Here is a 15,833-nt window from a genome sequence, read left to right as displayed (position 1 = left end):
AGTACAGGTTGGAACCAAGTCCTTATCAACCCTTTTCATGACTCGATGAACAGCTGTTACGCCTTGGTCAGACAGGTAGTTTTGAATTTCCTCGTCGGACAATCCGTCGAGGGAGCGTGTATAAACCACCCCACATGATGAATTTAAAGTGCAGAGCGCTTCCACCCGGACAGGGAAGGTGTGTAGCAGCGACATACACAGCAATTTTTGTGCCTGGAGGGCACTGACTATTTCTAACAACAAGTTGCCATTTCGTAATCGGGAACAATACTTCACAGGACCAGCAATTGCGTCGACACCTTTCTGACTAATGAAAGTGTTGACTGTGGAGAAGTCTTGACCTTCGTCCGACCGAGAAACCACAAGGAACTGTGGCACTGATGGAAGAATTGTCCGCAGCTGAGACTTATTTAACTTTCGCTTGTGAGCAGACATAGTAGATGATGAGGAAACCATTGCAGAAGTATCCCCCATGATTACCGGCGTCTCCGACGGGGGTCCTCTCTGAGGGCACTCCTGCCTTAGGTTATTGTTCACACCTCAGGTCACACCTCCCAAGAAACGGACGGAGGGACCAATCGGCACATTCGGAAGCTACCAGCTAGGATAATCATCCCTCCCTGGGCCTGGCCGTTAACAGGGGGTTCGTACGTGTCCTACCTGTCTACCGGGATGGGGTATTACGCATTACCCTGTCACCGGCTACACGTAGGAATGCGTGGGTCGGCCATCAGACACGCACAGAGAGGAAAAAAGAGAAAGGGATGGACAAAGAAAAGGAAAGGAATGAAGAGAGGTCTCAAACGCCGCAGTGGAGAAGAGGGTAAAGAGTAGAGGTAAGGACAAAGAAAGGACAGAGACTTGCCAGCAGAGAAAGAGAAGAAGAGAGACTGTTTTACAGTTTCGAGCGTCCGTCTCCGGATGTAGGCACTAAACATACTCCCAGAGGGGGAGAAAGAGAAGGGAAGAGGCGGAGGTGAGGGGGGTGGGAAAGATGGGGGATGGGGAAGGATGTGGAAAAGGAAGGTAAGCAGCCTGGAAAGGAAAGAGGGCCACACTAGTTTGGGGTCCCGTGCTCGCTACGCACGTATCCACAAAAGAGTTGTGGACCCCCTGGGGGGTCGACAGGAAACGTGAACGCTTTAGGTCACTTTTTAAGGGAACTGGAACAATCACATAGACAATGAGTGAGGAAAGCAAAACAAAGACGGCAATCTTCTGACAGAACACTTAGAAAATGTAACAGGGTTGCTAAAGATACTGGTGACACTACCGTTGTCCGCCCTCTTGTGGAATAATGTTGTGTGGTATGGAATCCATATCGGATAGGATTAGCTGAGGACATAGAAAACGTTCGAAGAACGGCCGCTCGTTTCTAACTATCGAGAAATAGGAGAGAGAGTGCCAATCTTATGATAAATGAGATACACGAAATGGGATGGCAGTAATTAAAAGAAAGGCGTTTTTTGCTGCAGCATGACTTTCTTATGAAATTTCAGTCACCAGCTTTCTATTCAGAGTGTGAAAATATTTTGTTTGCGCGCACCCACACAAAGAGAAATTATCACCATAATAAAGGAAGAGAAATCTGAGCTCGCATGGAAAGATTTAAGTATTTGTTTCTCCCGCGCCCTTTTCGAGTGTGGAACTTTTGAGAAGAAGTTTAAAGGTTGTTCGATGAACCTGCTGCCAGACACTTAATTGTGAACTGCGAAGTAATCATGTAGATGTATGTAGGTGGGACTGAAGGCATGATAATTACATGGTTAGGGGCCATGACTGTACGGCGTGTGCTCGACTGTCTCCCACTTGAGTTAGCCGACTTCTGCGTTACGACGTTTGCTGAATGCGGATGTGCGTATCACGAAGTGACAACAGACTTTGGCGCACCATTTCACAACGGTGGTTTTAGATAGAGAGACTGCCTCATACACATTCTTCATTCTTCACTATCAGGGTTTGTCCTTCTGCAGCCAAGAATTGAACAACGACACGTTTGTTCTATTTGGTAATAACTTCGCCATTGCTCAAGTTTCCGCATTTACCGCAAGCGTATCGGTCAGACACGAATGCTAGACTGATCCCTGGCCTACATATCTGTGCTTATGTACCCGCATCGGATTCGCATTACTTTGCACACACGCTGAAGCAATGGAAATTTTTTCTCGTCCTTCGTACATTACACATCAGAAGATCGATACCAGTCAGAGACGTTCATATTTTGTAGAATAGCTGGGCTTATCCGATGTGCATTTTATTATCTTGTTTACGAGTTCTATTAAGTACAGCAGTGACAAATACGTAACAGGAACTTAGGCACATTTTATGACTTCAACTGAGATTGTGAAATACAAGTTTTGGCTTAAATGTCATTTTATGGTTTGGACAAGACTCTGAAGTATGCTAATATAGAATGGAGGATTGACCAATGAGGTTTCTGCGCCATATAACGTGCGGTGAATTGAGGTACGCTTCATTCACGTACTCGATACGCTACCGTGTAGCCGATGGCAGAGGGCATCTTGTGCACAGAAACTTTATCCCTTCATCATTCGTTGGCAAATGGACCGAGAGAAAATTGGCTGCTTGTAATTCTTTGCGGACGTGTTGATCACCATTACTTTGTTCTTTGGTTCTCATGAAAAACTCATATTCTTCCCTTGAGGAATTCCCTTGCAAAGCTCTTGCTAATCAAAGCGGACAGCTAAAAATCTGTCAGAAAGCCTCTGAATCGGTTCTATGTTTTCCTTTAATCGGACCAGGTAACGTTCCCAAAGACTCTAGGAGTAGCAGAATGGGCCCGCATAAGTGTCCTGTACACGATCTTCTTTATAGTTCCACCATATTTTCCTGGCAGCTCCCACAGAAAGTTGTCGTAAGCCATTTGCCTTCCCTACCTTCGGCCTCATATACTTGTTTCATTTCACGTCGTTTTGAAACGTGTCCCGTAGACAAGAGCGAAGCCAGCCATGAACAGAGGAGGGTAGCTGCCATCCGCAGTGTCGCTGATCGTTCCTTTACAGTACAGCAGAACACTTACCTCTGATTGCATACCGCGAGCAATGTGACCTTAACTGGTCTCTAAGTACTCGTTAAGCTGATGTTCCGCGGGAGTATACAGCGAATGGACCGTAAGCTACTCTAACCGGTGCCTTCGCTGGTGGTAGTTGAAACAGCTTCGAATTCTGCACTAATGCTTGCCATTATTAATGGGAGATGCGAATATGTCATACACACGTGACATTCACCTCTCCCCACCTCCATCTTCATAATAAAACATCAACGGATACTGAACTTGCTTACTGTCCCATCAAATAAACAGACATTTTAATTCAATAGCAGTTTGAAAACCAAAGGAACACATTTAGGACACTGATTGGTAACAAGTGTAGGCAAGTCATTTCTCGTGAAACCTGAGAACTGTTTCGTCGCTGACAACAACTAACTTGAGTTACGCCGCACCTCCTCGTCAAAAATTAGGCCCCGGGTTTGTCAGTACCTGCACATAATTAATCAACGTAAAAGAGTAGTCAAACAGTCAACAGAGTAGTCAAACACAAATCCCTACCGGAATCTTTCTGCTACACATCTGCAATAACATACATCTGCATTTAACGTTGGCTGCAATTCATTCAAATGCTTCAAATCGCTCCAAGCACTATGGGACTTAACACCTGAGGTCACCAGTCCCCTAGACTTAGAACCACTTAAACTTAACTACCCTAAGGACGTAACACACATCCATGCCGGAGGCAGGATGCAGGATTCGAACCTGCGACCGTAGCAGCAGCGCGGTTCCGGATTGAAAAGCCTAGAACCAATCGGCCACAGCGGGCGGCTGCCATTCATACCAGTGACTAGAAGTTTTAATCAAGTTATCCTGGTTCGCATAGGGGCATTCAACAGTGACACTTCCCGGTATACAACAGCTCCATCAGTACTCTGTCCAACCAATCCACTCGGATTCGGGAGGACGACGGTTCAATCCCGCGTCCGGCCATCCTGATTTAGGTTTTCCGTGATTTCCCTAAATCGCTCCAGGCACATGCCGGGATGGTTCCTTTCAAAGGGCACGGCCGACTTCCTTCCCCGTCCTTCCCTAATCCGATGAGACCGATGACCTCGCCGTCTGGTCTCCTTCCCCGAAACAACCAACCAACCAACTAATCCGGTGAATTTTGTACCCCATAGTGAGGAGTTTGTAGTCCAGCACCGAATTAACGTCCGATTTGACGCTCTGTAGCTGGTCAATCATCAGGATTGGGATGGGAATACAGAATGGGCTTTCAGGTTTGTGAGTGGCTCGAAGATTTTCCAAGCAGCACGTTGTAGTCGACAGCGGCTGCTCACCACAGACGATATCGAGAGCAGTGCCCCAGGGAAGTGTGATAGGACCACCCTTGTTTTCTATATAAATGAAAGATCTGACGGATACAGTCAGCAGACATCTGCGACTGCATGCTAATCACGCTCTAGTATGTGGGAAAAAGCTACGCCGTTGAATGAATGTAGAAGCACACAGGGTGACTGGGACAGAATTTATGTATGTTGCGATGAATGGTAGCTCGTTCTAAATGTGGAAAATCTAATTCAATGCAAATTTGTGGGAAAAACGATCTTCTAAGCCTCGAATACAGTATTAGTGTTCTGCTGCTTAACACAGTCACGTCGATTAGATACCTAGTCGCAACGGTGTAACGCGACGTTACATGGAAGGAGAGCGTAAAAGTGGTAGTAGAGAAGGCAAATGGTCGGCTTCGGTTTTTTGGGAGAATTTTAGGTACGTGAAGCTCATCTATAAAGTACACCGTATATGAAACACTAGTGCAATCATTCTTGATTTCTGCTCGAGTGTTTGGCATCGCCACTGACTCTAATTAAAGGAAGGCATGGAAGCAATTCAGAGGCGTGCTGCAAGATACGTTATTGGTAGGTTCTATCAACTTGCGAGTATTATGGAAGCACGCAGTGAACTCAGATGGGAATCAGCCTTTTTCTACACGAAAGACTATTCAGAAATTTTAAAAAAATTACAGTTACTTGCTAGAGACTGCAGAACGCCTGAACAACCACCAACGTACATCTCCGGTAAGGCCCTGGAATTCGAGATAGCCAAATCAGGGCTCGTAGTTTAGCGTAAAGACCAGTGGTAGACAAAAGTGCGGCCTGCAGTCCACATGATGCTCGCGTAAGTACACGTGTCGCCCGCGGTTGTATTTTATAACAATATTAGTATCACCTGTGGTCGAAATTCAACCTACTGTATCAGTTGACCTGATCTGTGATAGCAAATGTCGTGTATCTTAAAGCATATGAAATTTTAGCCGCAGAACTGGTCTGTGGCAAATCCTGCATTGTAGTTACGTGTATTCTTGAAATGATTCATTGATTTCTCTTTAATTGTTCGATCATTTGAAGTGAGTCCTCGAAACACTGTGTTGAAAAATAGATTTTGTGTTACTGACGGCAAATTAACTTTACCCTTATGACAACACAATGTGAATCCGTTGTGTCGCGTAAAGTCGCTTCACGAAGTCCGCACTGTCAATTCTTTGAAACGCAATTACAGCTATGCGGATTATTTGCAATTATATTCAGTGCACATTTAAATGTATCTTTCAGAATAACAGTAGAATTATCGTTATCAACATCTACACCATTCCTGTTACTTTCTCTAAGCAAACATTGTGTGTCTCCTCGTCTTTCTGTCCGACCTGTTAATGTTCTTCTTCGAGACATAGCCTACATCAAATATAGTTTCCTTATAATACGGGACGTTGTAGCTGCTCAAAATGAAGATACTGAAAATTAGGAACATACAAAATTTTCTGTCGACGGCGGCAAATGAACACATAGCTAATTCCGTTTACTGTTAGACGAAAGCACGTGAAGAAATGACGCTAATGAACGACGTTTGTTGTCCCCAACGGCTTCGTTACTATGTTTCGTTTTCCACTGCTCACAACATCAACTAAGTAGCAGTCGCGGCTTTATAGCTGTCTGGTTGCTTGTTACTGCAAATGAACTATATGCAGCATTTAAAAATGAACGTCCCTAGAATACAACTTCACGAAACGTTGTTACTGTCGTGCGTCGTTTCTGCCATAGCACTTGATTGTTACACGTCGTAAAATTTGGTAGCAATGTGAGAGACAAAGAAAAATTTCTCACATGTGTGTGTCTCTTTCCCTTTAGCTACCCTAATGGCTGTGTGTATAAATGATTCTTTTTTCTTTTGTGCACATCTAAAGCAAAGTACCTTTGGAATTATATAAGCTTCATTCACCTCCTTGTATAATTATTATTATTATTATTATTTTAAAACTCGGTATTTCAGTTTTATTGCCTCACATGTTAATATTATGATAGTTAAACAAAACAGATTCATTATAATTACGAATATCCCTATTGCTATACTTTCTCTACGCAAAAACTGAGCCTCTCTAGCTCTGCGTCTTTCATTATGACGCGTTAGCATTCTTCTTCTGGGCATACCATACAACAAATACAGGTTCCACATAATAAGCGAAGTCAGAAGTCGTAGTCATTCAGAATGAAGCAATTAAAAATCAGGAAGTTACGTCAAGTTTACTTGTTGTGGCAGCAAACGACCACACAGTTATTCTTACAGAAAAGTAAGCGAAATAACCACGCCATTATTCAAAGTTATTTATAGACTTTGGTACTATGATATGTTAATTTTCGCTGTTAACAACATCATTGATCTAGCAGTAGTCGCATTGTAGATGCCAGATATGCATGTTTTACTGCAAATGTACAATGCAAACATGAACGCCCCTACAATGTGATTTCACGAAATGTTGTTACTGTCGTGTGTTATTTCTGCCCTAGCACTTGATCGGTGCGCACGGCAGAGGTTGATAGTTCTTCAATTTTCGATGTTCAGGTACTGTATATTGTAATGGCTCTGACCACTATGGGACTAAACTTCTGAGGTCATCAGTCCCCTAGAACTTAGAACTACTTAAACCTAACTAACCTAAGGACATCACACACATCCATTCCCGAGGCAGGATTCGAACCTGCGACCGTAGCGGTCTCGCGGTTCCAGACTGTAGCGCCTAGAACCGCACGGTAACTCCGGCCGGCTTTATGTATATTTTAATAAGTGATAGCGAATTAAACATCAGTTTTATGGGTGTGAAAGCTTCTACTCCCTTTTACCACTCTCAACGGCTACATACACAGATTATTTTTTTTCTCTGTGCACATTTATAGCAAAATAACTTTCCAATTACATACGGATCATTGGCCTCCCTGTACTTACTATGAAACTCAGTACTTCAGTTTATGTGTTCACGTATTACTATTACGATGGATGTAGCAACTAACGGCTGAATTCAGAAACGTCAACTAACGTTTTGAGATTCTTAAGAGTGTAGATTTCCTGTTTAGTAACGAAGAAAAATTTGCAGGGACAGTAATGTTTTAAGATGTGTTTAATTTCAATTAGCGTTTGTGTATTCAGCCGGGAATTATGTGTAATTGGCCGCTTACCTACATTGGCAGAGGTGTAAGTAGCGCGGCCACTCTGGGTTAGAGAGTATAACAGGGGGAATGTTTAATTATTTGTCTTCCAGTACTGACAACTCACGGACGTGCACGACTCATGCCGATAAGCGGCCACAGTATAAATTTTGGTATGGAAATAACGTGGATTCGTGAGTGCTTATTACAGAGACGCTTATCTTCAAATGCATTTCATATTTGTAGCAAGGAATATGAAATTTAATGCAGGCTGTTGTAATGTAACACAACGAATAGAAAAAAGGTACAGTTAAAACATTTAGTTAACATTTGGATCCTGTCTCATATTGCAGGATGCATTTAAAGATAAGTAGAGGTATTATTATTAACAAATTAACTCGGTTCATTTGCACAAAAGCCTGTTTATTGCTCTCAGACCATGAACTGAAAGGAAAACGATGCACGTTCACGCTTGACGATAACCACTTTGCTAACAATGGTGGCTGCCGGTAAGTGGCACAATGAAAGGTGTCTAATGGGTCCGTTGTTCGTTTTCCTCATATCGGATTTGTCAGGAACACTTTTACTTCTCGGTTGTTTTCATTTCTGCAATCGCCAGCGATCTAGTAGCTGTAGTGTCCTAATTGCGTAGTGAAGTTAAGGTTTACAGTTTGTGTTGGTAACGCCGACTGCCGATTACGTTAATCAGTTTCAAGAAATTTTTTTGAAGAATGCCAATATGAAGAAATAGCACACTAGTTGCGTTAAAAATTAGTGTGCTATTTTTTCATATCGAATATCTTGTTATTCCATTCACACCTCCTCCCGGAGTGCAATCGGACTTCTTTGTGCTATACTTCCTTCGCAAAGTCAAAGAGGAGGACTGGAAGTGATGAAAGCTAAAAAAGTAGTAAGACTCCTTTACACAGCGAAAGTAAAATCATGTTCTTCTAGAATTTCAAAAGAACAACTTCAAATATTTATCGGAAAATGTGAAAAAAATAGAACATAAAAATATGGGCACTCTATATATCCATTTCGATACCAATGTCGATGCTAAAAGTATCGCCGATGTATGTTGACGTGTTTGGAAAAATATCAATGTATGGATGTGTTGTAGTTTTATCAACAGCCCTACGAGGTACCCTCCAAGAAGCACTATGTCGTGGCATGCGGAGTGTAGTATGTAAATGTATGATGTAGCTGTAGTGGTGGTTATCCCCGTACGTTACATTTTAAAGGTGGGGAATGCAAGAGTCAATGCCTGCACGAACTGGGGAGGAAAATTCTCTCATTTATCTTGTTGAGAGTGATATCGAAAAATCACAAAAACATGTATAGAAGTTCCACAATGACGGTAAAATAAACGACGCAGGACACACGATACGAAAGATACGTAAAAATGTATATTTGGCACGGAGACTCATGCAAAATGCGACCTCGCTGTTAGATATTTGCAACTTGATTCTTACATGGAGAAACTTTCCGTTTCTATCAACTGAGTGATATGTTTCTGAAATACCAAAGGAACAATCATTAAATCTATTAATACTTAATTCTTTGCCGTTAAATATATCGCTAAACCTAAAAAGCGTTGCCGTGTATCGCAACGGTTTTTTTCAACGTCTGTATGACCTCACGTCAATCATAGCCGAGGAAGGCCTTTGCCGCTATAAGGCCGTAATCACTGTGAACCAGAGGCTGTTGTCCAAGGTGGGAAGTGATGAGCTAAGGGAAAGTGGAAACGTGACTCACCTTGGGTTTTTTGGTCCATATCTGCTTGGGTAGCAGGTCCCTGGGCAGGTGCGTCTTAAAGTAGCGAGGCCGTTTGATGTTGCCGCTGTAGGCGCCCTTCAGAGCCTCGTCCGTGATCTCCGGCGGCAGTTCCAGCACCGTCATCATCCTGAAAATTCAAGTCTTACGTTACCGGGGTAGACTCCTAAAGTGCATCTCCACAAAAAAATCAAGTTTTTTTCAGGTAGACCCAAAATAATCTAAGAAAAACTGGAAAAGACGTGTGAATTTTAAGGGTTTCTAGACATGACTGACTAACGTCATAACATTTGATGTCGGATATAGTAATACATTCCATTTTTTACTAAGTATTTTCACGTCCAAGCTAATCGTCTTCTGCGCGTGTTGCAATTGAATTAATTACGACGTGCCACTCTGTATTCAGTCAAAGGCTAGAAGACAAGCAATCAATTTAAATTTCAGTTCATTATCAGCCTTTTTCTTGGAATAAGTGCTAGTGAGAACTTGGCATGTATTGCTGATACATAACCGTAAGTTACACACACACACACACACAAAATGTGGAAATGTACGTGAAATCTTATGGGACTAAACTGCTAAGGTCATCAGTCTCTAAGTTTCCACACTACTTAATCTAAATTATCCTAAGGATAAACACACACACCTATGCCCGAGGGCGGACTCGAACCTCCGCCGGGATCAGCCGCACAGTCCATGACTGCAGCGCCTTAGACCGCTCGGCTGATCATGCGCGACAGACACACACACACACACACACACACACACATATATATATATATATATATATATATATATATATATATGTTATTTTTTGTGAAAATCTGTGGATGGAACTATTAACTTCAGCTATGAATCAAAAGCCATAATCCACGAGTCCTACATGGAAGTGTAACTTCAGTTCAGGCTAAACTCCACTTAAGTTCATAAAATATCGCCAGTTCGAACAGCTCTAACCTCACTGAAATCCTTAAGTACTAGCCAAAGACTTTAGTAACGATAGCTCACAAGACGTCGAGTCTTTCGGAAATGTGTTCCGGAAAATGTTATGCGAATTCACGTATATTACAATATTTTCGATACTTGACGTGCACGAAAATTTGTAACTGCGAGACGTCGAGTAACTTATAACTTCAAAAGGTAGCGAACTCTCTGCCCATAAGCAATTCATTTCTCAAACAGATCATTTATATTTGATCTTATAACCTAATTTTTACATAGCAACTAAAAATACAAGCTTAGGTGTATTGGAATACTGCATCTAACGACATCAAAAACTGGACAGATACGGCCTTTAAACTACGCTTAATTGGTGCTCTAATATTTTTGTCATTACTAGCGTGTTTTTACGAGTAACACTTCAGATGTTCAAATGTGTGTGAAATCTTATGGGACTTTACTGCTATGGTAATCAGTCCCTAAGTTTATACACTACTTAACCTAAATTAGCCAAGGACAAACACAAACACCCATGCCCGAGAGAGGTCTCCAACATCCGCCAGGAGCAGCCGCACAGTCTATGACTGCAGAGCCCCAGACCGTTCGGCTAATCCCGCGCGGCATTAACACTTCAACAAACGTTGACACATCATATGAAATAACAATTTCATTGGATTTCTCCACTTTTATTCCGTACTGCCCGTTAATTATTGATAATAATTCAGCTTTTCTGACTTTGTTACTGTTAAATCTCGTGAAACACACTAATAATAACCTATATAGATTCATTCAAGTTCTTTCTTCACTTGTGTCTGATGGTAGTTAGTCATTAATGATAATTACTGGAAAAATGAGCCTGGTGTGTAAATGGAAATAGTGATGAATAATTAGAGTACGTCATTCCATCGGTCTCGTGTGGTGGTGAGCTTGTCTGACTGCCGTGCCGACGAACGTGGGTTCAATTCTAGATACTGTCAGGGCTTTTTCTCATGGTGTGCGGACGGACATAGCCCACCCAGTTCCGTAATGTCTACCGTTGACGTATTTTCATGGGAAGTAGAGGCTTGAAGGCCTTTGGGAGGGAGGTGTACTACCCCTTGCCCCTCTGCACCGCATCCGATTTTTGGTATATTGCAGACAATGACACGGCGGCATGTCAGGATCGTTGGGTCCTCTTGGCCTGATCGCGGAATTTAGCTTATCTTTGTTAAATCCTTCATATGATGGAGATTGAGACGCTTGTTACATCAATACTTCTCGGGCTTTCTTAGTCTCGTAGTTTGGCGGTTATTAATATTTGTATATATGGTAATTTTATTGAACTTCTATTCGCTGGTTCTTACTAACTACTGTTTCGTCAGAATGTGCGGGAAACTCATTTATTCAGGCTTGGAATTCTCTTTCAGAGAATGGTGTTGTTTATTAAATATCTGTTATGGTTAAGTTTCTAATTCGTCATTTTTATTCTAGCAGCTATGAAATTTCCCCACTCTTATGTGTTAAAGTGTAGCGACAGTTGCTGTCTGCGAGAGCCGCTAGCAGTCCACATTTTGCGCGGTGTTCACACACATTTCATCGTGGCTACATTACTGACATGTACACGGAGAAAGAGCGCCTTCTGACAGCCGTCATCGTCTCCACGCTACCTCATACAGTGGTTTGTCTACATCTGCCAGAGCTCGCCGAGCGTACCTTCGCTTGGACACACTCGCGTCTCTCTGTCGCTAGGAAGAGCACATCATGTCACATCTGATGGCTCTATTGTCTAGAAATACACCAGACTAAAAGCTGCGATCCGTCGCTGACTGGTGTTTCCTTTCGTTGTTTCTAGTTTAGTGCAAAATAATTTATCGTGAAAAATATTTTATTGTAAAGTGGGGAAATAAAAAAAAATACATGTCTTGGGAAATCTGAGAGGAGACTTCAATAAGTTGATTGATTACTATCACTTGGTGTATTACTTTCTCTGGCGAGCTGTAGCATCTTACAGCGATTTCCAGATTGTCCGTAAGTTTAGCCCTATGTTATAAATTCAAATAAATTGAAAAAATTTTGTAATTTTTTATTTTGCCAGTCTCAGTTGCTTGCATGTATAATTTTTGGTGCGGGTGGTTACACGTGGTTACATGTCTCAAACCATACACCTTGTTATTAACCGCCGGGCGCGGTGGTCTAGCGGTTCTAGGCGCTCAGTCCGGAACCGCGCGACTGCTACGGTCGCAGGTTCGAATCCTGCCTCGGGCATGGATGTTTGTGATGTCCTTAGGTTAGTTAGGTTTAAGTAGTTCTAAGTTCTAGGGGACTGATGACCTCAGATGTTAAGTCCCATAGTGCTCAGAGCCATATGAACCATTTTTGTTATTAACCGTTAGCAGTCATACAACATGGCGCCAAAGGGCACGAATAACTTGTGTACAGAAAATCAAACTGTGGGCGACAAGTACTCTCATTGATAAGTTAGCCTCTGTGTCATACTGTTACACCTGAACGATGTGTCGTTAAATTATCAAATTTCCTCAGTACGAAACGTTGTCGGCCTGCCATCCTGAGGCAGTACGTCTCGAATCAGCGAAAGAAAAGGCTATAGAAATGGAAATTGTAAAGGCAGCTAAAATGACAGATACAGGAGAGAAGGCATTGTACCCTCTAAGGTTTTGAGAACAAACTCAGGGGAGCTGGTTCAACAATAAAGCAGGGCCGAATCAATAAAGATCGATCGACATAAATATCGCTGAATGATTAGAATCAGCAATTTGAAGTACTTGCAATTTCGTGACATCAAAAGTGAGCATGTTGTAAGGTGTCAGGCAAATCCAACACCTTCCATGAAAACCCTGACATGATAAGCAAATCCAGTAGTTTGTCACATAGCTCCGAATAAATCGTGACATTAAATTAACCAAAGTAAAACGAGTAACGAGTGAGCGAATGGAATACCACAGACTAACACAAGATCGCCTAAATTGCATGTCATACCTTCCCACCGTGAGACAAACGCAGTTCCGAGGGGAGAAACGAGAACAGAAGCCGAGAACAGAACCTTGTTAAGCTGGAAGGCCCTACGATAAGGGACGGACACCCACGTCGCCAGCTAACCACCTGGACCACCCCCCAGCCCATGTTAAAAGATAGAGCCCTCCAGAAGAACAGTATAGATCTTACGATAACACAAAAAGAACCACACCTGCTGCAAGTTTTAGCGTGAGACTTTTTCGCGTCTCTGTTACGTTGCAAACTTTAAAAACATTGCCCCACCACGAAAAGTATAACGTTTCTCATTGGATAGACAGAATTTTTGTAGGCGGAGCTTAAGGTTAACATTGAGACCCTGATTGGTCAGATGAAAACACAGCCAGATAGTTTTTTTAAACCAACTTCGGTAAATTGTAGTAAGGAGAAGTTAGGTGAGAATTGCTTCCGAGACGGCGAGGTGAGCGGAGCTGTGCTGTCCACCGTCCCCTGACGAACACCGACAAGGTAATGAACGCACGTGATGCCGCGTAACAGCGCATAAAGCTTCACTCAGAACTGCAGAAGTCTCATCTGTTACACCCCCTTTTTGCGTAATACTAGTGTCGATCGTCAATTAAAGCTCATGGCGTTCACATTTGCCACTTGAAGTAAAAATCGATGATTTTTCTGTTATATAGTTATTGAGAAGCCACATCAGCCACTGTAATTTACAAGTTAGATAAGTAATTAAAGATAGTTGAGGGTCACTGTAGACCACTTTGATAGTTTTCTCTTTTGTGAAACTCAATTTAAACCTAGATTATAGATGTGATATGGCATAGGTCATCCTTCGATTCTTTGTAGAACTTGGAAAGCCATTCAGGGAATACTCGTTCACATTTTTGTTGAACGCAGTTGGTTTTTACCATCCTGTATTAAAACATTTCCTTTTATGAAAAGTGCAATTTACAAACGATGTTTTGTGAGTAGAATAAAATTTCCAATGGTAAACTTAACTCCTTTTCCGACGTTATTTTACCAGCTAACTAAAAATAGGGAAGCCTTGAACCCCTTCCACTAAATTTAGTTAGTATTAAGATTCTTTTACAGGGAGTGCAGTGGAGCTGACGCTGAAGTCATTAAGTATTTGGTTACATCATCGCTAGTCTCACTGAACTCTTCTGAACTCTACATGTCATGTGTGGTCTGACGTCTCCTTACCAGCAACAGGTCCCAGGTTCAAACTAGTCAATTCCCTAAAAAACACGCTCAGAGCGTCGTTGCGCGAAAGTGGTAGGGAGACACGATATAGAACAAACAGACACCACGCAGAATGTTAGAATGTAAGTCGCTTATGTTAGGAGCGGCAGTGCAAACGATACAGAGGTATGAACTAGCATGTCGTTAATTTTTACGATGTCCTAATCGGGCACTAGTAGTATATTCAAGGCTCTGAAAATTTGGAAATTTGTGGTAAGGTCTTACGGGACCAAACTGCTGTGGTCATCGGTCCCTAAGCTTACACACTACTTAGTCTAACTTACGCTAAGGACAACACACACACCCATGCTCGAGGGAGAACTCGAACCTCCGACGGGGGGCAGCCGCACGGACCATGACAAGGCGCCTTAGACAGGGGCTGTCCAGCGCGGCAAGGCTATGAAGGAACTGTCGATAAGCTGAATGTAAATTTGCGATAAAAGGTCAATGAGCGTTTTGTTTTTCGTCACGGAGCAACAGTATTTCTACAAGGTGAGCCAGAACGCCACGACAAACTTTCAGAGGTCGTTCATGAATACCTTTTCAGTAATTTAGTGTGAGGGACCCACGGTCTTCGGCAGCTCGTTACATCACCCTTGTTTCTGTGAAAAATAACTTCACAACAATGAAGATGCCTGTAATATGCTATCACCAAAACGTACTACACGCAACTAAGAGTAATGCAACAAACAACAGACGAAACTCATGCAACTGCCGTCGGTGGGAGGAAAGCTCAGCATCGTGCTGCTGCGCCGGTCGTCCTTTGTATTCAGCGAACTCATACACGAGCTGCACCACGGCCTACTCTTCATCAGTAAAGCTACCCGTAGCACTGCTGTGCGTCACTGTTAACGTACAACTAACGTTACAGGGATACAAAACTCTAGACCTTAGCGACAAGTACTGAAAGCACATCTGAGCGCCATGAGTTTGGGAGGAAATTTTTGTTGTCTTAAAGTTGGTATCGTGAACGAAAGGAAGCAAAACATACAGCACATAACGTCGGCATTTTAACCGTTGTACAATCGGTAACTATGCACCAAAGGCTGTGGGTCCCTGATACTAAAATAAATTATTCCTGAACCATCTCTGAAAGTTTTTCAGTACAGTTCTAGTTGACCCTGCATACTCCTTTATCCTACAGATGTGGGAAAATTCCATCTTTTACAACTGAATGTTTTATTTGTGTGTACCAAACATGTTTCACATTTTCTTGCAAGACATCAACAGTGATCTACGCGGTCTTCACAATTCATGTTACACACTTCTATACGTTGTAGAGGGGACTCAATAGATCAGGTTTTACATGACCGGAAATGTCAGGCGACGATGTGACAGAACGTCAAACTTATAGGCACCGGCACCAGCAATTGTACGTTCATACAGGGCAATTTTCTGACGATGTTACAAACTTTCTACTT

The 15,833-nt window shown here is 42.5% G+C and overlaps 1 protein-coding gene across 1 annotated transcript in view; it reads right to left on the bottom strand.

Annotated features, from left to right (window-relative positions):
• Nucleotides 1–15,833, bottom strand: part of LOC126474089 (luciferin sulfotransferase-like) — a 295,558-nt gene that overhangs the window by 70,121 nt on the left and 209,604 nt on the right. The window contains exon 4 of the mRNA XM_050101502.1: nucleotides 9,244–9,391. Coding sequence (XP_049957459.1) covers nucleotides 9,244–9,391 — 148 coding nt within the window. The remainder of the gene's footprint in view (nucleotides 1–9,243; nucleotides 9,392–15,833) is intronic.

Source organism: Schistocerca serialis, chromosome 4, assembly GCF_023864345.2.
Source record: "Schistocerca serialis cubense isolate TAMUIC-IGC-003099 chromosome 4, iqSchSeri2.2, whole genome shotgun sequence".
In the NCBI taxonomy this organism is placed as follows: domain Eukaryota; kingdom Metazoa; phylum Arthropoda; class Insecta; order Orthoptera; family Acrididae; genus Schistocerca; species Schistocerca serialis.
The sequence above is the reverse complement of the archived record's forward strand: the minus strand, read 5'-3'. Positions and strand labels throughout refer to the sequence as shown.